Source organism: Schistocerca cancellata, chromosome 10 (genome assembly GCF_023864275.1).
Source record: "Schistocerca cancellata isolate TAMUIC-IGC-003103 chromosome 10, iqSchCanc2.1, whole genome shotgun sequence".
NCBI classification, from domain to species: domain Eukaryota; kingdom Metazoa; phylum Arthropoda; class Insecta; order Orthoptera; family Acrididae; genus Schistocerca; species Schistocerca cancellata.
This window is the reverse complement of record NC_064635.1, coordinates 142,477,999-142,500,227: the sequence shown is the minus strand read 5'-3', so window position 1 is coordinate 142,500,227 and position 22,229 is coordinate 142,477,999. Positions and strand designations below refer to the sequence as shown.

At 44.0% G+C, this 22,229-nt stretch overlaps 1 protein-coding gene across 1 annotated transcript in view; it reads right to left on the bottom strand.

Moving 5' to 3' along the window:
• Positions 1 to 22,229, bottom strand: part of LOC126106204 (cytochrome P450 4g15-like) — a 127,193-nt gene that overhangs the window by 59,991 nt on the left and 44,973 nt on the right. The window contains exon 3 of the mRNA XM_049912437.1: positions 11,530 to 11,760. Within this exon, the coding sequence (XP_049768394.1) occupies positions 11,530 to 11,760 (231 nt within the window). The remainder of the gene's footprint in view (positions 1 to 11,529; positions 11,761 to 22,229) is intronic.

The window sequence follows — 22,229 nt, the reverse complement described above, 5'->3', positions numbered from 1 at the left end:
CTGATGACCACACCATCTGTGTCCAACGACTAACAGATGCTCCATAGACCTTGCATAAGAGTTTGTGACTATTCGCCACAGTTCGTTTCTCTGTAGTGAGAAATTCAATGACGGGACATGCCTTGTAACGTACATCACCTACAGACACCATCTTGAAACTGTCCTGCAGCTACGCCATCTGTCGGAAGTGACGGAAACTTGGTGCGCTCATTCACGAAAAAAAAAAAAAAAAAAAAGTGTGTGAAATCTTATGGGACTTCACTGCTAAGGTCATCAGTCTCTAAGCTTACGCACTACTTAACCTAAATTATTCTAAGGACAAACACACACACCCATGCCCGAGGGAGGACTCGAACCTCCGCCGGGACCAGCCGCTCATTCAGTAGACTTCAGATAATACATACGTAACGTTTCGCATTCGTAGCACTGTTTTCGGCTGAGAAAAAAGAAAATGCGGTGCATTACTTTCTTGGCAACCCTCGTAGATTGTATAGTATTGGGTGCTACCATAATGAAGATTAATTTTCTGTAAAAGTATTCGTTTGGATTCCAAAGAGCAGCTACCCCCTCAAAGCAATTAAGTGTTTACTTTTTCGCAATTTATTCTTGTTGTCAACTATAATAACAATATATATATTTTTATATTGTTGGGGTTCAAAGCGCTAAGGGTTGAGGAAGGTGATAAAGAGAGGTTCGCATCGAAGGGTTTCCTGCCACATGTGGAAAGTATGGCGTTTAAGAAAAAGTCGTATCTTCACCAAGAACCGAAGACAGCAGCCATTTTGAGGGACGTCAAAGGCGACTTGAGAGTCCACGAGGCTGGTGTTCACAAGACGCCTCGTGGGTGTGGCCTCTCAGGCACTGCGTGGCAAACAGCACGAAGCACCCAGGAGGGAACGGAGAAACGAAGTGAAACACGGCCAGTCGAGAGGGTAATTTGGTGCTGTAATTTCAGTGACTGCAAAATCAAGTCGAATTAACAAAGAACATATCAGTATGGCCACTATCACAACCGATTGCCCCACAAATCTGTATACCGCACCGTTCGACTAGACAGTCAAATGGAGACCCAGAGTGAAGCCTTTTTCATACGCTTTCGAGTGCTGATAACCCCGTCTCAGACGTGTGCGCAGCTTCACCGTACCCTTCACAGCGATTGCTGAGCACCTGCCGCTGTGCAACGTCCCCTAAATAGCCTGCTACGCTGGCGACGGCACTAAACACGGACAACACCAGCGCAGCCTGGTGGTCGTTGCAGCAGTCACACAGAACTGCAAATCCAACCCTTTACACGGTTACTGATGGTGCACACGTGTTCGGAATTACATTGACACCCGACTGAGTACTAGCACAGTTTAACTAAACTTTTTGGAAGCAGCTGATGGTGTGACCACATAAATATTAGGTTGGTGCATGTGTTTCGTAGAGTTTCTGGATAAGTTTATCAACAAATACACATAACAGAGACTTTAGTCATCAATAATATATTCTCCTTCTCTTTTTACAACGGTCTGCTAACGCTGGGGTAACTTTTAAATTCCGTGACTGTAAAAATCACGTGGATTGCAGGCGAAGAACTCGGCGAGCCACGTCGGGAGCGTATTTTCGTCGGAAAAGGTAGGCCCTTGTAGGTTGTTAGAGATCGGGAAAGATGAAAATCTGAGGGTGCAGAATCAAGTGAATAAGGTGTGTGCGGAATGACTTTCAAAGGCAATCCCTGTAAAGTGTTTTTCGTCAGCCTAGCACAAAATTGGCGGGTGTCACCGGGGAGCAGCACCGATTCGAGCATTCCTCCTGGTCGTCGTGCTTGAACTGCGTCTGCAAGACGTCTCAGTTCTTGACAACAGATGTCAGCAGTGGTGGTTACACCGCGGCTAAGCAATTCGTTGTACACCAGGCCGTCGCTGTTGCACCAGATGCATAACATTATCTTTAGCGGATGTACAGAGGTCTTTGTACGGCGAGTTGCTGCTTTGTTTGGGCTCAAACATTCGTTTCTTTTCCTTATGTTACCATAAAGACACCATTCCTCCTCACAGGAACGGAACAGTCGGTATTGTTCATGACGAGGAAGAAGAGACGCACATACAGCTGCCCACAGATTTTTTGTGACTCTATCTTAGAGTTACCCATACGCCCGATTTTCAAATCTTCCCCACTAAATGAAAATGTGTCACGGTGGTGGAATGACCACAGTTCACCACATTTGCCAGTCCTCTAATACAATAACGTGGATGATTGTGGATCAATGCGTTTAAACGATCTTCATCAAACCGCGAAGATGTTCCTGAGCGTGCAGAGCCACTAACGTCAAAAACATCCTGCTGACAATGAGAAAACCATTACCTTGTCGTGCTCTGTCCATGGCCGGTACACGTAGCAAAAGTTAATTGTTTATGGCTGCCGACGTTGCTGTCACCCACCTTATTAAACTCGAACGTAAGAATTTGTCGGAAATGTCCGCTTGGCACTGCATCTGCTCGCGTCCGCTGTTCCGCTCACTAACTCCAAATGCCTAAATGACGATATGTAAACTCAAATAGCAACAGTGAACTACAAATAAAAAAAGCCAATCGATAAATAAACCCATAGCAAGCGGAATACCAACATGCAAAATAAAAACGCTACGAACTCCTGCATCAACCTAACGCATCTTTGATAAAGAAAAAAAAAAAAGACTAAAGACCATAGCTAATTGCGATCAGTAGGAGGAAGAAGGTACAAGATAAAAATGACTATTGCATAAAGAAAGAGTAGATCCCAAAGCAAATTTAAATGTGTAAAAGAGGAAACAACAGGAAAACATGGCTGATTGGAATCGGAAGGGGGAAGAAGGCAGAGAGTAATAATCAGGATGAAGTGAAGGAAAAGAAGGGAAATAAAGGGTTACTCGAAATGATGGCTTCCTTTTCAAAACTTCGTATTTGTTCGAATACAAATCCAAAATGAACAAGCTTTATACCAATGAAAACATGAAGTTTCAAAATTTTTTTGATAATGTTTGATGTCAATTTAATAAATTTAAAAATTTGTAATGATTTGTAATTAATTAGTTTTGGAAAATGAAGTTCTGGGAATCTTCCATAACTTGAGGGAACAGCCAATGTACCAACATGTCCAGTTATGCATTTCCCGTTATAGTTCTTTCCGCAAAGGAAAATGGTCTGTAAACTGTGGTGTCACCGCCAGACACCACACTTGCTAGGTGGTAGCCTTTAAATCGGCCGCGGTCCGTTAGTATACGTCGGACCCGCGTGTCGCCACTATCAGTGATTGCAGACCGAGCGCCGCCACACGGCAGGTCTAGAGACACTTCCTAGCACTCGCCCCAGTTGTACAGCCGACTTTGCTAGCGATGGTTCACTGACAAATTACGCTCTCATTTGCCGAGACGACAGTTAGCATAGTCTTCAGCTACGTCATTTGCTACGACCTAGCAAGGCGCCATTACCAGTTACTACTGATGCTGTAAAACATGTACTGTCAAGAGCTATGTTCACCAACTATGGGTTAAAGTTAAGTATTCCAACAGCTACGACCTTTTTTGCTAAAGTCTAACTTCCTTGTCAGTTCCAGACCTCACGCCAGCCTGCGTGAGCTTAAACGCGTGCCTTTCGGCTTCCTGTCATAGTGGGTTGGCTGTCTTGCCAAACCACAACAGTTGGCGACGAGCCCAAATCGTGTTCGTAACTATACTGCCCTGATTTACTTGTGTAATGGCTTCGCCACAATCTCCAGATGTACTGTCCGAATTTTATGGCTTACAGAATCAGCAGACGCAGGCCTTACTGGATGCCCTTGGACAGCTCGTCCAGGGTCGACGTGCACTGCAAACCGATGCGGCGGCCGCCGCTCCACCGCTACCGCAGCTACAACACGCAGTTGCACCACCTTTTCGTCCTTTTGATGCGGCACTGGAAAGCTGGACGGAGTGGTCACGCCAATTTGGATTCCATCTCGCCGCCTACAGAATTTAAGGTAACGAGCTGCAGCCTTTTTTGTTATCTTCCGTCGGGGTGACCACGTACTTTGTGATAGTCAAATTATTTCCCCGACGCGACATAGCAACTCTGTCCTACGACGAAATTTTTTCTGCCTTAGATGCATATTTCAAAGAATCAGTCAATGTAGTTGCCCAACGGTATACCTTCTTTCGTACAAAACGCACGGCAGGTCAGACTAATCGGGAGTGGGTTGCAACTTTGCAAGGCCTTACTACGGATTGTGCTTTTGACTGTCAATGTGGACTCCCTTATTCAGATACTATGGTACGTGATGCAATTGCACAGAACGTTTCAGATGTTCGTATACGGGAACAGATTTTGAAACTAGTCAATCCCTCCCTTCAACAAGTGATGGACATATTGGATCGGCAGGACACACTTGACTTTGCTCAGGAATCATTTGAAACTTCGCCACCTGTGTGTCAGGTTAACTGGCCCGCCGGGCGAGCTGCACTGAACAGTAAACATTCCTCGCGCCCGGCCGCGCCAAATCCGCATGGCTCTCAGCCACGTGTAATGCGCCAGCAAGCAAATGCAGTGAAATCATGCCCGCGGTGTGCTACTAGACATTCGCGTGAGAATTGCCCGTCACGCCAAGCTATTTGCTTTTTCTGTAATAAAAAAGGACATGTTCAAAGTATTTGCCAGAAAAAGCTCCAATCGGACACTCCCAACCATTCCAGGCCCTTTTCTTCGCGCCGGAATCGGAATCGAACCAAGGATACTCCGGCTCGTGAAACTTCGCCTATGGAAATTCATGTAGTTCATGCCACTCCTCCCAGTGCCACTCTCTCTAACAGTGACTGTGTTCGTCCCACAAAACGTGTGCGTCGACATCGCAGGAATTCCCGTCAAGTCGCAAGTGATTTTGTATCAGTGTCAGTTCACGTTGCACGAGACAGTCGCTCTTGTCGTCAGCAGGACAATAAACGTTTTGTGGACTTGGACATTAGCGGCAAAGTGATACCATTCCAGCTCGATACCGGAGCTGCAGTTTCAGTGATCAATCACGACACGTACAAACAGATGGGCACACCTCCGTTGTGTGCCGCAAATGTTAAGTTACGTAGCTATTCAGGACAAGCGATCCCTGTGTTAGGACAGTGCAGGCTTCTGGCAACATACAAAGGACAAACAAAACGTGTCATTTTACGTCCTTCGTTCTTCTTCTGCAGTGAACTTGTTTGGTTTCGATTTATTTCAGTTGTTTAACTTGTCTATAGTAAATCAGGTCCTATCAGTGAACCAGACTGTGCCTTCAGACAGTGTTTCTCATCTCTGTGAAGAATTTGCAGACATTTTTGCACCGAGCCTTGGTTGCGCTAAGAACTATAAAGCACATTTGGAACTGAAAGTAAACGCGCAACCGAAATTTTTCAGAGCGCGCAATGTTCCCCACGCATTGCGTGATGAGGTCGCAAGAACATTACACGATTTGGAATCACAAGGTGTAACTGAACGTGTGCAGACTTCTTTCTGGGCGTCACCTTTAGTAATTTTATAAAAAACCTTCCGGAAAATTGAGACTTTGCGTGGACTTCAAGGCAACAGTGAATCCACAACTAGTGACTGCAACTTTTCCTTTACCCCGCCCGGAAGATCTTTTTGACAAACTGTGCCCGGGTAAGAATTTTTCGAAGTTGGACCTAGCAGATGCGTACATGCAAATACCGGTGGACGAAGAATCCCAGCGCGTTTTAGTGGTTAACACGCATCTTGGTTTGTATCGATTCACGAGACTGCCATTCGGATGTGCATCCGCCCCTGCATTGTTTCAGCAAAATCTACAAACTGTTTGTGCGTCGGTCCCTACTGCAGCATACTATCTGGACGATATTGTGATCTCCGGAAAGACGGAAGAAGAACATTTAGCCGATCTCAGAACATTATTTCAGGTCTTGCGACAAAATGGTCTTCGTTTGCGGAAGGACAAATGTGTGTTTTTTGCTCGTGAATTGCCATATCTGGGACATGTACTTAATGCCCAAGGCATACATCCCAGTCCAGAGCACCTCCGTGCCATACAAGACTTGCCTTCGCCGCAGAATTTGAAGCAGCTACAGAGTGTGCTGGGAAAAATTAATTATTATATCGCTATGTGCGCCACGCCTCTTCCATTTCAGCTCCGCTTCATCGCTTACGCCGTAAAGGTGTTCCGTTCATCTGGACGACGGAATGCGAACGCGCCTTTCGCCAGTTGAAATCGGCGTTGCTTTCCAATACTTGCCTTACGCCATTCGATCCCCAGAAACCCCTTTTGTTGATGGTGGATGCATCGGATTTCGGGATCGGTGCTGTGCTTGCGCACAAAGATGGTTTGCACGATCGCCCTCTTGCCTTTGCGTCCAAATTGCTCTCGTCTGCGCAACGAAATTATTCACAGATCGAGAAAGAAGCATAGGCTCTCGTACTTGGTGTTACAAAGTTTCATGATTTCTTGTATGGTCGTCACTTTACCATCATCACCGACCACAAACCTTTGACATCACTTTTTCATCCGACCAAGCCTGTACCTCCACGTACAGCGCAGAAATTCATTCGTTGGTCTATTTTCCTCTCGAAGTACCGTTACGATATCTTGTATCGGTCCACTGCTAAGCACGGAAACGCCGATGCGTTGTCCCGTTTGCCTGTTGCTGAGGATAGAGCATTCGATTCTTCCGAACTTGCTTGCATGTTCATTGATTCGGAAACCGATGACGTGGTCGAATCGTTTCCGATTGATTTTCGTCGTGTAGCTACGGCCACAGCTGCCGACCCTGTCCTTGCTACCGTTCTGCGTTTTGTTGCTACGCAATGGCCCTTGTCAAAGTCACGGATCGGGGATCCGTTGGTTCGCCGATTTTTTGCTCACAAGGAGAGACTTTTTGTCCGACGTGGTGTTTTGCTGTAGCGTTCAGATAATGATCAGTCCAGGGTCGTGGTACCACGTTCGTTACAGTCCTCTGTCTTACAGCTTCTCCACCAAGGACATTGGGGTATAGTGAGAACGAAACAACTTGCTCGTCAGCACTGTACTTGGTTCGGAATCGATGCCGCGATTACGAACATGTGCTCTTCTTGCATGGTGTGTGCCGAACAACAATCAGCACCACCACGGAAATTCTTTGCATGGCCAAAAGCCACTTTCCCTTGGCAACGCTGGTCCATTCTGGAATGCTCGATGGTTGGTTGTGGTAGATTCATTCAGTAAGTTTCCTTCTGTTCTCTGGATGTCTTCCACGACGTCTTCTGCCACCATCCAAGCGTTATCCGCTATCTTTTGCATTGAAGGTCTTCCACAGACTATTGTTTCGGACAATGGCCCACAATTCATATCCGCAGAATTTTAGTCATTCTGCAAGGCCAATGGTATTCAACATCTGACGTCCGCGCCGTTTTCGCCACAGTCAGACGGTGCCGCTGAACGTTTGGTCAGAACTTTCAAGTCACAGATGTTGAAGTTGAAAGAGTCGCATTCTCGGGAGGACGCGTTATTGCTCTTTTTGTCCTCGTATCGCTCTCAGCCCCGAGATGGTCGCTCGCCGGCTGAGTTGCTTCACGGTCGCCCTCATCGAACCTTGATGTCTTTGCTACATCCGCCGCATCAGGTTCCTGTGCAGCGGCAGCCACCTGCTTTTGCTCCAGGCGACGTTGTCTATTATCGCAACTATCGAGGTTCACGGCGATGGCTCGCAGGGCGCATTCTTCGCTGCCTCGGCCGCGCTATGTATCTGGTTTTGGGGGCCTCTGGTGAGGTGTGTCGGCATCTCAATCAGCTGCGCCTCTGTCGTCGCACGTGATCTGCCGCTCCCCGTCTGCTTTCACCGACAGTGCCGTCCGGTCAGCGCCCTGGGGACCCATCTACTGGCTCGCCTCAGCCCCAGGTGTTACCGACGCTGCCTTCCATTTTGCCCCATGGCGACGCGCCGCCGCCGCCGCCGCCTGTTCTCCCGCCGGCGACGCCCGCAGTGGACGCGTCGCTGCAACCGCCGGGCGCCTCCCTGGGTCACGTGCCGCCGATTGCTTCCCGTGACCAGTTGTCCTCCGCCATGGGACTCTTGCCCGCTCCGGACCATATGTCGTCTTCGCCCGTCGGGTGCCCCGGTCCGATGGAGGTCGACCCTTCGGCCCCTCCTGTCTCTCTACGGGCGCAAACACCGTATGTTGGCGTGCACCCTGGAGCTGGTTTTCGGGCGTTTCCTAGCTCTGTAGAAATGCGTCATCCTTCTTCTTTGCTGGGAAAATGGTCTGTAAACCTTTTTACGGGAAACGGCACAGAACACATTGATCCTCGTTGAGCCTCTTTCGTGTTGCAGTGGAGAATGTCGATTTTCCAAACCCCATATGCGAACGTTGTGTCTGTTGACTTTTCCATTATGGTGGAACGTCGCTTCATGGCTAAAAATTACTCGCTGTAGAAATGCGTCATCCTTCTTCTTTGCTAGGAAAATGGTCAGTAAGCCTTTTTACGGGAAACGGCACAGAACACATTGATCCTCGTTGAGCCTCTTTCGTGTTGAAGTAGAGAATGTCGATTTTCCAAACCCCGTATACGAACGTTGTGTCTGTTGACGTTTCCATTATGGTGGAACGTCGCTTCATGGCTAAAAATTGCACGCTGTAGAAATGCGTCATCCTTCTTCTTTGCTAGGACAATGGTCTGTCAACCTTTTTACGGGAAACGGCACAGAACACGTTGATCCTCGTTGAGCCTCTTTCGTGTTGAAGTAGAGAATGCCGATTTTCCAAACCCCATATGCGAACATTGTATCTGTTGACTTTTCCATTATGGTGGAACGTCGCTTCATGGCTAAAAATTACGCGCTGTAGAAATGCGTCATCCTTCTTCTTTCCTAGCATCTAGCCACAAAATATGAGTCACTTCTCTTTGTCACTGTGGGCGACAGCCTGCACAAGTTGTGATCGGTACGGCTTGTACAGAAAACGCTGTCTCAGAACTTTTTATACTGTTGGTTGGGGTATTCCAAGATCTCATCTGGCTCTGTTGGTAGACTTACAGGGACTGGACACAAAACTTTCTTCAATCCGTCAGACATCATTCTCTGACAAACGCTGTCTGCCTGTACTTTTTCGTTTGTACGCATTCACAGTCTGTTTAAATTGCTGAAACCAATGGCTAATGCTTTTGCGAGTTGGTGGTTGAATACCGAACTTGGTACGAAATGCCTGCTGCACCATAATTTGCGACTCACTTTTCGTGAACTCGAGAACGCAGAAAATCTTGTGTTCCACAGTCGCCATCTCACTCACAGCTGACAGTGAAACGGAATGATGGCCCTCTTGCCGTGCGAGCTCTACCGGCCGCTTCTGAAGGCATCACCGCCCTCCCGCTTCTGAAAGCATCACCGCCCACCCAGCAGCCAAGAAGTTTTCATTGGTATAAAGCTTGTTCCTTTTGGATTTGTGCTTGAATATATACGAATTTTTGAAAATGAGTCGATCATTTAGATTAACCCTTTAATAATAAGAAGAATAATAAAGAAGTGCGTGGCGTCGCAACTAGTGCGCAATCGCCAATTTGTCTATTAAAAGCTTTACTTCAGAATGTATGTGGGCTGCAATGTAAGCTGGTAGAGTATTATACATTCAGTAACGGACGAGTTGTGTCCTACAGACTGACGTCACGACCATGTGTTGCAGCTGCGCGTGTGAAAGCAGTGGAGTAGCGCTGGCAGGCCACTTACATAATACGAAACTAGAAATATTAATAACTAATAAAGCAATAACCTGAGGAATGTCATATTTGATGTACAACCTTCTGTTGTGAAAACAAACAATATGTCAAGGTTTGAGATCAAAAATAGTTGTATTTTGGAAGTTAGTAAAATTCAAAAAAAAAATGAACGTAATTTTCCGACAGTCAAGAATTTAAATAAAAACAGTTATGTAATAGTTCACCTTCAGTGACTATGTACGATGATCTGATGACACTTTCAGTGTTCATATACAAATTTGGAAAGTTTTTAGTTTCAGAAAACCTCTGTGACTTTTCTATAATAGTAATTTCAAGAATTCTAATGAAATATGTGTATTGTGTGTTAGGGTGTGTGTGAATGAGAATGTGTGCGTGAGAGTATGTGGGACGTTTGGCATTATTAAAAATCATTCATGTAATTATCTACAGGAACTGGCAAGTGTTCCAACTCTGTAACGTGGGAACGAATCTACTAGTGGTTCCCCTACTAGTGAATGTCGGTTGTCCAAGTAAGTATGCTTATGTATAAGACAGCCAGAACATTCGCGACTGCATAATAAATTTCCAGATGTAGAGTAAAGCTTATAGTTCATTTTGTTTTGTTTATTTAATTAGAGAGTTTTGTGTTACTTGATTTGATAACGTCAATGAGTCTAGAGAAGTGGTTGGTGCTTGCTAGATTTTGGCGCAAGCCGCGCCCTAGAAGTGAGTTCTCATTGGTCGCAAGTGCTGACAGCCAATGAGAAACGAGATGGTTGGCCGCCTAGCGAGGAGATATGGTTTTGAGTGAGGGAGAGTGAGAGGGGAGTCACTAGCTAGCTTTGATTGGAGGGGGTTATGCTGGATGTGACTTTTCGCATTATGTGTAAGATGAAGTCTTGGGATGACTTCCGCACTATGGTCCAATGTTAATGGTATCTGGTAGTGAACAGAAACTGTTTATGATAATTTTAGAGTGTTGTGATAATTCGTTCCGACGAAAATCGCGAATGAACTTTGAATTATATAGCGTGGCGGTACTGAGTATATTCTTACTGAGTATTTTATGGCAAGCATAAACTTTTACTAAAGACAACCACTGATTATCGTGTGCAGAAGTAATTGGCCGATCATTGACTGTGTTACAAGTAATTGGTTTCGGAATTTGGGAAGGTAAAAGTTCTGGCTGTTTTAGGTATGGTGATAACTGTGAGCAGAAACTTTAGTAATTTTCGTAAATGTGGGCTGATGATCTTGCTAAACGACAATAAAGATCTATTGAAGGTAAAATTTGAACTTCATGTTTAAAGTACGAGTGACATCCCCTTTCCGAATCATTTCATTAAAGTACATAGACAATTTTCAGCAAATTTTACTTATAGCGGCCTCCGGCGTGTAGCTATGAGGTTACAGTTTCCTCAACAATGCTTTTCTGTGATCTCGTAAGTAGCTGTAGTCAGGAGTTTACGTGCGAAGATCTACCGCTGTAAAGAGGTAGGTGAACAAAAATTATAAAAGAAATTGCATTGCAGCAGCAACGTATAATCCGTCGCAATTGGTGCATCGCACGCACGCACGTAAAAATAAAAAAAAAAATAAAAAAATCCGTCGCAAGTGGGGGAAAAAAGCACGGAAAAAGAGTCAGGTTGGAGAAGAAGAGGAGGAAGAAGTCGACAAAATAGAAGAAAACAAATGGGAGAATAAAGCAGACTGCATAGGGAAGGAAGAGGATGGCAAGAAAGGGGTGAAGTGAAGAAGGAGAAGTCAGTGGAGGATAAGCATTGTGAGGTGTGATTAGAGAGTAATTAGAAGAACAGCGCGGCTCCAGCCCAGCCGCCTACGCCTTACCTCGTCCTGGACCTCCGAGACTGGGAGGGCGGTCTGCCCACCAGGCTTCACCAGCGTCTCGAGCAGACGCCGCCGCGTCTTGGCTGGTCCCTCCTCTGTGGCTGCCGACCTGATGGCGACGGCCTCCTCTACACACTTCCGCAGGTGCGCGTAGTACTTCAAGATGGCGCGGCCCTCTGAACTCAGTCGCAGCAGCGACAAGCTCCGCCGCCACGGCCGCACCATCATCGTCTGTGAACAACACCGGCATTTGTCAAACATAGCCCCCGTTTGGGTACTCTCTGGGGCCCTTGCAAGACTGGTCCCCACTAATCAGACAAGTCACGATAGCATTTCATGAGGAACAAATCTGCTCCAAATGTTTTTTACAAATCCTTTGCTTGGATAACCCAGGTTTCAGGATGTGAATCTCATCTTCAGGCGCCACAAAAAAAGGGAAACTGAAAGGGATCTTATACAGGATGACTCTCTAAGGTATGGAAATATATTAATACGAGGTGCATTCAAGTTCTAACGCCTCCGATTTTTTTTCTCCGGACTGGAAAGAGATAGAAACATGCGCATTGTTTTAAAATGAGGCTGCGTTCATTGTCAATACGTCCCAGAGATGGCAGCACCGTACGGCAGATGGAATTTTACCGCCAGCGGAGAGAATGAGAACTGTTTTAAATACTTAAAATGGCGACGTTTTCCTTACTTGAACAGCGTGCAATCATTCGTTTTCTGAATTTGCGTGGTGTGAAACCAATTGAAATTCATCGACAGTTGAAGGAGACATGTGGTGATGGAGTTATGGATGTGTCGAAAGTGCGTTCGTGGGTGCGACAGTCTAATGAAGGCAGAACGTCGTGTGACAACAAACCGAAACAACCTCGGGCTCGCACAAGCCGGTCTGACGACATGATCGAGAAAGTGGAGAGAATTGTTTTGGGGGATCGCCGAATGACTGTTGAACAGATCGCCTCCAGAGTTGGCATTTCTGTGGGTTCTGTGCACACAATCCTGCATGACGACCTGAAAATGCGAAAAGTGTCATCCAGGTGGGTGTCACGAATGCTGACGGACGACCACACGGCTGCCCGTGTGGCATATTGCCAAGCAATGTTGACGCGCAACGACAGCATGAAGGGGCTTTCTTTTCGTCGGTTGTGACAATGGATGAGACGTGGATGCCATTTTTCAATCCAGAAACAAAGCGCCAGTCATCTCAATGGAAGCACACAGATTCACCGCCACCAAAAAAATTTCGGGTAACCGCCAGTGCTGAAAAAATGATGGTGTCCATGTTCTGGGATAGCGAGGGCGTAATCCTTACCCATCGCGTTCCAAAGGGCACTACGGTAACAGGTGATCCTACGAAAATGTTTTAAAGAACAAATTCCTTCCTGCACTGCAACAGAAACGTCCGAGAAGGGCTGCGCGTGTGCTGTTTCACCAAGACAACGCACCCGCACATCGAGCTAACGTTACGCAACAGTTTCTTCGTGATAACAACTTTGAAGTGATTCCTCATGCTCCCTACTCACCTGACCTGGCTCCTAGTGACTTTTGGCTTTTTCCAACAATGAAAGACACTCTCCGTGGCTGCACATTCACCAGCCGTGCTGCTATTGCCTCAGCGATTTTCCAGTGGTCAAAACATACTCCTAAAGAATCCTTCGCCGCTGCCATGGAATCATGGCGTCAGCGTTGTGAAAAATGTGTACGTCTCCAAGGCGATTACGTCGAGAAGTAACGCCAGTTTCATCGATTTCGGGTGAGTAGTTAATTAGAAAAAAAAAGATCGGAGGCCTTGGAACTTGAATGCACCTCGTATGTTATTCTACAAGTAAAACTAAAGAAAAAGTTCGTATAAACATAGGTCCGCAAATGCTTAGTTACGGAGTTACGGCTAATAAAGGATTTTACCTGAAATTTAGCAACTTCATCCATATGAAGCCATCGCAAAACTATATGAGATTAAAGTAAAGGACGTTGTTATTGGTCTGGGTAATGTAAGAAAATCCAGGGTGCGTCAAAATAATGTATACACACTTTGAACTGTCATAGACTATTTATTTCCCGTTCTACAAGGTTAAATGCCTGTGAGAAAGTAATGCTATGTTTCTTCAACAGGTGGCAGCAGTGGCAAGAAAGTAACTGCAACATGGCGGACGTGCGTTTGAGCTTTGAAGCGCGGAAGCAGATAATTAAGTGGTACTGGAAGTTTGAGAATGTAGCTGCGGATCGAAGACAGTGGAGAAGTGAGTATGGTACAGAACCACCTTCAAGGTTAACAATTACACGTCTAAGAGACAAATTCGAAATCCGTGGAACAGTGTGTGATGTGCATAAAGGTCGATCAGGGCGACCTCGTACAGCTACAAGTGATGATTCCACAACTGCGGCCTCGGAACTGTTTTAGCGTTCGCCTCAAAAATCTTCAAGGCAAGCGGCACGTGAGAGTAGTGTAAGTGCTAGTAGTGTTCTACGCATTCTGAAGAAAGGCAAGTTTCGTGTGTACATTCCAAGGCTGGTGCAACAGCTAAGTGACGACGATCCAGATCGAAGGTTAGAATTTTGTGAATGGGTTCAGGAGATGGTGAGACGTGAACCGGGATTTATGGGTAGCATAATTTGGTCGCATGAAGCCCAATTCAAACTCAATGGAACTGTCAATAGGCCCAATTGTGAGTACTGGGCTGAAGATAATCCTCACATTACAGTTGAAAAGACTGCAAGGGGACTCATTGGGCCTTTCCACTTTGAAGGTACTGTTACTGGAGAAACGTACCTAACAATGCTTGCTGACTCCAAATTCCCTGCCATTCGTGCATTACACCGTAATGATGAGTTTTACTGCCAACATGATGGCGCCCCGCCGCACTATCATAGGGACGTACGAGCATACCTGGATCACAATGTGCCAGGCCAGTGGATAGGACGCAGGGGACCAATCGAGTTTCTTGCACGCTCTCCAGACCTGACGCCGCTGGATTTCTTCTTATGGGGCACAGTAAAAGATGAGGTGTACAAACGTAAACCACGTAACCTGGACACACTTTGGAATGAGATTCAGGCGGTATGCGCAGAAATCTCATTGGACACTCTCGTACGATGACGGAATTAGTGGTGACTCGTACTCAGAAATGTATTGACGCTGAAGACCACCAGTTTGAACATTAATGACATTTGCGAAGTACATTTATTTTTCTAGCTAGACTTTAAGCTTTCAATTTCCAGAAATTTAACATTGTAGAACGGGAAATAAATTTTCTATAACGCTTCAGAGCGTGTATACATTTTTTTGACGCACCCTGTATGTCCCAGACGTGTATCTGCAGTAGTTTTCCAGAACATCGAGAGGATCAAAGTAAATTTGTTTACTTTCCATTGAGAATGTAGTAACGTTTATCTGATTGTTGCAACCGTTAGTGAGTTGTTTCAGTCGTTTCCTAATCTTGAAACGAGTTGGTTTTCTGCATTGTTCAGTGAGAGAGCATAATAAGAACAGTCTATTTAAGTGAAAGCAAGTAGTAACTGTTGTAGTTTGTAGATTATTTGTGAAATAGGGATGCCTTTCAAATTTACGACAGAGGAATACGTCGATATGGCGTTTATTTATGGCAAATGTGACGGTAATCTTACGGCTGCAGTTAACGAATATCGCGTACGTTATCCAGCTCTGAGGATTCAGAATGCGCGAACCATTAGTTGAGTATTTAGAATGTAACGGGAGACAGGTTCTCTATCTAGCGTTCATAATCAGTACGAGCGCTCGATACCTGAAGACGATGATGAAGATATTACGGATGCTATTCAACGAAGCCCGGGTACGTATCTCTCAACGATGAGGCATTTCACAATCTAAGGTATGGCGTACACTGAAGTACAATAATGTGTATCATTATCAGAAACAAAAAGTGCCTCATTTATTTCCGGGAGATACTGCCCTTCGCTTGGAGTTGTGCAACTGATTAAACACTAATCGGCAGTCACAAAATACATTTTATTTACTGAGGTAGTTAATAAATTAAAAATTTTACGAAATTACGTGTTTGCTCCTCTGGATGTTCTGGAAAACTACTGCAGATACACGCCTGGGACATGTTTTATTAGATTCACTAGATGAATAACAACAAAATAAATGGAAATCGTACTTTACTTTAACCTCGTACAGTTTTGCGATGTCTTCATATTAGCGAAGTTGCTAAATTTCAGGCAAAATCTTTTATGAGCCGTAACTGCGTAACTAAACATTTTCGGGACCTATGTTTATATGAACTTTTTTCTTTAGTTTTACTTGTAGTATAACATATTAAAATATTTGCACATCTTCGTGAATCACATTGTATACAATTAATTAACACTAAAAGGGTCTATAAAAATGTGAATATTATGTCATACCTCGATTGCGTACGAGAAAATCGTACTAGTCATGTAAAAAATCCAGCAAATTTATCAAGTAACGTGCGAGATTCCGTGCGGGTGGAGCATGAAAAGGTTCTTCGATATAAGCAGTACTGCATTAGCTGAACGGGACCGAAGTGGCAAAACCATGGACATAACAGCAAATAAACACTCATTGTCAGCGTAGTGTAACGTATAAACTGACTGCAAACGACAGGATATGTGGCACGGCCTAAGAAAGTAAGATCAAGGCATAAATGCCGTTGAACGCCAATTTCTGCACCTCAGAAGTACCTTACCGTACAAGAGCCGATCCCGCACCACGTTATGGACGCCCAGCAAGACCGGTCAACACACTGACGGGCTGACAACAGCCACGTGGCTCAGGTCACGCTTACGTCACAGAGCGGCAGCCGCCAGAACGAGCATCGAGGGCGCGAATGACGACAGAAGAAATCGTACCTCAAAACACGGCCGCATCCCCGCGTTTTCTCCCAAATCCCACCCGCTACTAACTGCGCTAACACCACATTACTTTACGAAAAATGTTAACTGAGGTAGAGCTGATACAGAACAAATACTGAAAGAAAAATATACAATGTGTATTGCAACTGTCAAGAAGTAAATATAATAAAAATGTATTATGAAATTCTCTAACAACAAAATAATGAACATTTATAATGACATTGTCATGAAGTAAAAATAATAAGGGCATAGTATAACATAAAAAAGCGGGCCAAACCGACACACCACAAATGAAACGTAATAGTCGAAACATAAATCAACATACAGAGTATCAAATATTCAAAATACAAGGCTATGGATGTCGATAATGCAAAAAATCAAATGTTCAAATGTGTGTGAAATCTTATGGGACTTAAGGGGCTCCGGAAAGGCTCAAAATCATGAAAAGTTCAATTTTTACTTTTTTGCGTTTTCTGAATCTGCAGACTATTACCTTTTAATAGATATATAATTTATTCAATTCCGAAGACTACAACTATTTTTAAATTTTTTTTTGAAATGTGTTCTACATGGGCGTGACCCACTGTGGCGCTGTTAAACTGCTGTCAAATGGTGTTATTATTAACGTCCGTGTTCATCAGGTACATTTTAGTGATGTGAGATAAAGTATGTGTTGTGGCTAACCTATTTTCAGAGACTTAGCAGCACCTGAACTGTTGAAAAAGTGTATTCACGGAAAAACTCAAAACGCCAATGAAAGTGTAAATAGTGTTATATGGTCGAGAATCCCCAAGACTGTATTTGTTGGAATAGAAACACTTCACTTTGGTGTGTATGATGCTGTTGCGACTTTCAATGATGGCAACATTGTAAGGTGCAAGGTATTTAGAAATATCGGAATGAAGATAGGTTCTAACATGGTACGAGCGATGCTTGCTTTAGACAAGGAACGCCTTCGGGCTGCAGACAGGGCTGTAAAGAGTCTAGAAATACAAGCAAGAGTAAACAGGAGGAGGAACAAGAGGAAGCTGGAGGAGGAGTTTGCAGAGGATGAAGATAATCCACCCTATGGACCTGGAATGCACTAAAAAGTTAATCCAATCTTTGTCGCCCGATTCCCAAAACTTTTATTTTCTCATACTAATTACATGTTTTCTAAGGATCTTCCAAACATATTTGTTTCAAACTTTCGGTAAATGTTACACAGTACCTTCTGCATAATTTAACACAGCCTTTTTCCAAAAAACTGTATATTTTTGAATATATAAATAAAAAATTGCAAAAAAATGTTGTCAATTTTCATTACAATTGAAAAAAAATCATCTTTAATAACTGAACTAAAATTTTGTAAAATCCCTGTGTTAAGTTGTAGCCCATATTCCAATAAATAATCTGTAAAAAGTTCAACTTCCTACCTCAAATACTTTGTGAGGAAAGATGTAATTTATAAGCGTTATTTTAACATTGCAAGTATAGGGCGTTCCTGAGCCCCTTAACTGCTGAGGTCATCAGTCCCTAAGCTTCCGCACTACTTAACATAAATTATTCTAACGACGAAAACACACACCCATGCCCGAGGAAGGACTCGAACCTCTGGCGGGACCAGCCGCACAGTCCATGCCTGCAGCGCCTCAGACCGCTCGGCTAATCCCGCGCAGCGTCGATAGTGCATTACTACGTAAAAGGTAACCTACGTAATCATGCTGCACAGAATCTCCAGTAACGGAGAAGTCAGTGTGACTGGTGAACACCTAAAAATACTGAATATACACACAGCTGCAAAGTTCCACATTAAATACTAAGCCGAGGAACGATATACGACTGTGTCCAAAATTAAAGCAACGAACCATAGTTTCCCCTTCCTGTGTCTAATTCACGATATAATCGTACAAACTGTCAACCAGATCTCCGTACGACCGTGTCCTGCGCGGAAGGTGGCATTCTGGTCAACGGACAACCACGCCAACGGTGACTTCACGGCACCTGTCAAACGGGACAGTGGTTTTGGGGTTATCGCTGAGTACACGGTCACAGACGGCGCAGTACGGCTCGGAGAAGCCGCCTACCAGGCTCTCTGCGGTGGCCTCGGCAGAGTTGTCTTTACTGTCGGAGACCTGCTGTATGAGTACCTCTGACCGACACCCCCGGGATAACAAGGCCGCCCAGCAGTGTTAGTGACGTCACACTAAGCGGCCCATAGCCGACGCAGCAGTCCACGGACACCTCCGTACAGACGCGCCTGAAGCAAACGATCTTCTGTCCGTCATACAGAAAGGAGCGAACTAATCGATAATTCGAACCAAAGACCAAATTATACATATTCTTGTAAACAGCATAAAGGTTCATAACGAAATACCGATTACATATACGGGCAGGAATAAGTTTAATCGATTGAGGAACTTTCCCACTATTTTAAATTGTCAGAACACTATTTAGCTTTAAAACTCGCATACAGGTGGTGACAAATGCCAACTGATAGCAGGACTTAACATTTTCAAGCTATTACACTGAAAGTAAATTATCTTAAACACTGTCATACATAGCAAAACCCTCACAATAAGGTAACAAGAGTTCGCTTTATCTCATAAAACGCATGACTATTGTGAATTTACTCATATGTTCATGGTGACAGCTCTTTTCAAGAATTTTTACAAGTGTATCCCCAGTAATAAGGAATGGAAACAAAAGATAGATATCAAATATTCTCCTTTTAACGTAGACATCACTGAACACAAGATTCTGTCTTGCACTGTGATACTAAGGGACTGCTCTTTCCTTTAAGAAAAGCTTGACAATTTGAAGTTCACTCTGCTATTGAAGATACACTTCTTGAAACAATATTAAAAATGTTATGAAAGGTAAGGAAATGAAAAACAACCAAGTGCATTACATGTAAGAATGTGAGCAAAAGGCTGAGGCTCTCTTTACTTACCATTTTCAATCTCTCTACAGCTTATTTCCTTTTCCACGTAGAAATCACTAACTGCAAGTCTCATTATTGCTGTCTGTCACTAACAAAGTGCTTTTCTATTTAGAAAACCTGACAATTTGATGTTCATTCTGGTACTGAAGATAAACACTTTTCAGAGGAGTTTTAGAACCTATTCCTGCCCGTATATGTAATCGGTATTTCGTTATGAACCTTTATGCTGTTTACAAGAATATATATAATAATTTGGTATTTGGTTCGAATTATAGTTCGCACCTTTCTGTATGACGGACAGAAGATCGTTAGCATCAGGCGCGTCTATACGGAGGTGTCCGTGGACTGCTGCGTCGGCTATGGGCCGCTTAGTGTGACGTCACTAACACTGCTGGGCGGCCTTGTTATCCCGGGGGTGTCGCTCTGACGCGTCTTCACAGAAGGGAACGTCTAGAGTGGAGTCGTCGACATGCAACGTGGACGGTCGAAGAGTGCGTCCCGACGTCGTTTTCCAGTGGGACAGTGCCCCACCGCACTATCGAGGGTTTGTTACCACATTTCTCCGTGAGCGTTGAATGGCGATGACGGTCCCATTGGCCCCCTCGTTCTCCCGACCTGGCTCCACTGGATTTTAGTGCGTGCGATTTATCAGGGACACTGTTTTCAGAAAAACGTTTCGAGATCTGCTAGATCTGAGACAACGGGTCTACACTGCAGCCAGGGCCATAATTAGCGACAGCTAAAAATAGTTTTCTTCCATGAAATAATTTGGTGCTATTTTTTTCGTAAATTCGGTGTTATTTTTTGCCAAGGTCAGCGTTGTTACCTTTGCCAAATTCCGTGTTTTTTCGAAATTCGGCGTTTTTACCAAATTCGGTGTTTTTTGCAAAATTGGTTGTGTCTTTTACCAAATTCTGTATTGGGTTTTTGCGAAAATCCTTGTTGTCTTTTGTAAACTCGGTGTTCCTTTAAACCAAGACGATGTTTTTTACCGAATTCGATATTTTTTTGCCAAATTAGATGGTGTTTTTCGCCAAATATGGTGGTGTTCTTTTGCTAAATTCAGTGCTATTTACTTCGTAAAAACAGAGTTCGTTACACAGTAAATGAACTTTTGTCTTAACATCATACACGAACCCCAATCTTGAGGAGATAAGAAGCCAAAATGCAGTTTTAACATTCAGTAGCTATCAGAATATTAGTACATTTCCGTCCTTGTTTTTATGACAGTTTTAGACATTGGAAAATAACAAATTTCGCAATACGTCGTGAAAACCATTAATTTCGTGTTATTTTAAGCGTTATCGTTATCGCGAAATTTTTTGCCCCTAGCTATGACACATATAATGATTACGAACATGTGGAATACCATTTCACCATCTGTCGATCTATAAAGGGTGCCCACATTGCATTGCACCAACATGGATAAAAATTAGTTCCTAGTTTCAATGTTGAACCAATTAACCCGGGTTCGATTCCCATCGGGGTCAGGGATTTTCTCTGCCTCGTGATGACTGGGCGTTGTGTGCTGTCCTTAGGTTAGTTAGGTTTAAGTAGTTCTAAGTTCTAGGGGACTGATGACCATAGATGTTAAGTCCCATAGTGCTCAGAGCCATTTTTTGAACCAATCAAGTTGAAAACCAACTACTCCAAGATGCCAAATTTTCTTTACTGAATTACCGGTTTCTGCTGAGCTCCTTGCACAACGTCGTATTTCTTTAGAGCTAAGTCGGCTAGTTAAATAAAATCCTAATTTTAAAGTCTTAACTCGTTGCGTAAATTGACAACATCAATCAGTAATAACATAACCAAGTAACATGTTCACTTTAGGATTTTATTTAAATAGGGCCACCTAGCGAAAAAAAAAAAAATACGATGATGTGCGAGGAGTCTCCCACACTGAACAACATTTTAGGTTGATCCTTAGATGGTTCGTTAATGAGCTGAAACAATCAGTAAAGATAATTTGCGTTCCTAACGTAAGATTTTTATCCACACATGTTTTAAATCAACACACCGCATCTCTCCCCCGGTTGGTAATGTGAAAGAATAACGTCTACGACATTCGAGGACACTTTACCAGATATGTCTGTTACTCGTTTACGTTTGTACCAACCTCCTGCAATGTGCTGTTATTTTACAAAGGGACCAAGCCTACCCGTCATCACCGGTTGCGTCCAAATTTGTGGTTTATGCAGGGCTCAGCCAGAAACGTAAGTGACAGAAGTGATAACTCCAGATGGCTATGCGTTTAAAAGAAATGGCTTTTTTTCTTTCTGCGACGTGGGCGAGGCATGAGCCATCTATGATAGCGTGGGTTCAGCGTAGAGTTTGGTACAACGGAAAGAGAACAAAATAATAACCCGAGAGTCGTGGGATCGAATTCCTAGGCTGAAACTCTCTTTCTTCCAATTTTTAAGTTACAGTGCAAACAACAGGAATCGATGCTCAGTACAAACTTGGTTTACATTAGTAAAATGTGCTCAGACATGGAATAGTTTGGTAGCAAAACACACATAACGCATCATGTCGCCAAATATTGGCAGGGATAGCTGGTGTACAATGGAATGTATTACGATGCAGACTTTTCGGGATGTGATTTGGTTTCCTCTCTCGACGGGATAGGGAAGTTTTGAAGCTTCTTGATTTTTAGCTTACGATAGAATTGGACGTCGCAGGATTGCCCTGGTGGAATGCATTAGGGGAGGTGATGGTCAATTTAATAGTTTCACTACTGCCCGATGGCAATCATTATTCATCTTGAAAAATCGCGTTTTATGACTGTGGGTTTGTGTTAATCCTCAGCACGAGTCAGTTAACAGAAGAATTCTTTTCTCCTGCACATTGGGTTTGATCACGTCAGGTATAATATGTTGAGCACAATCACGGTTTATTTGCACTGTAAAAACCTTTAAACTGGAAA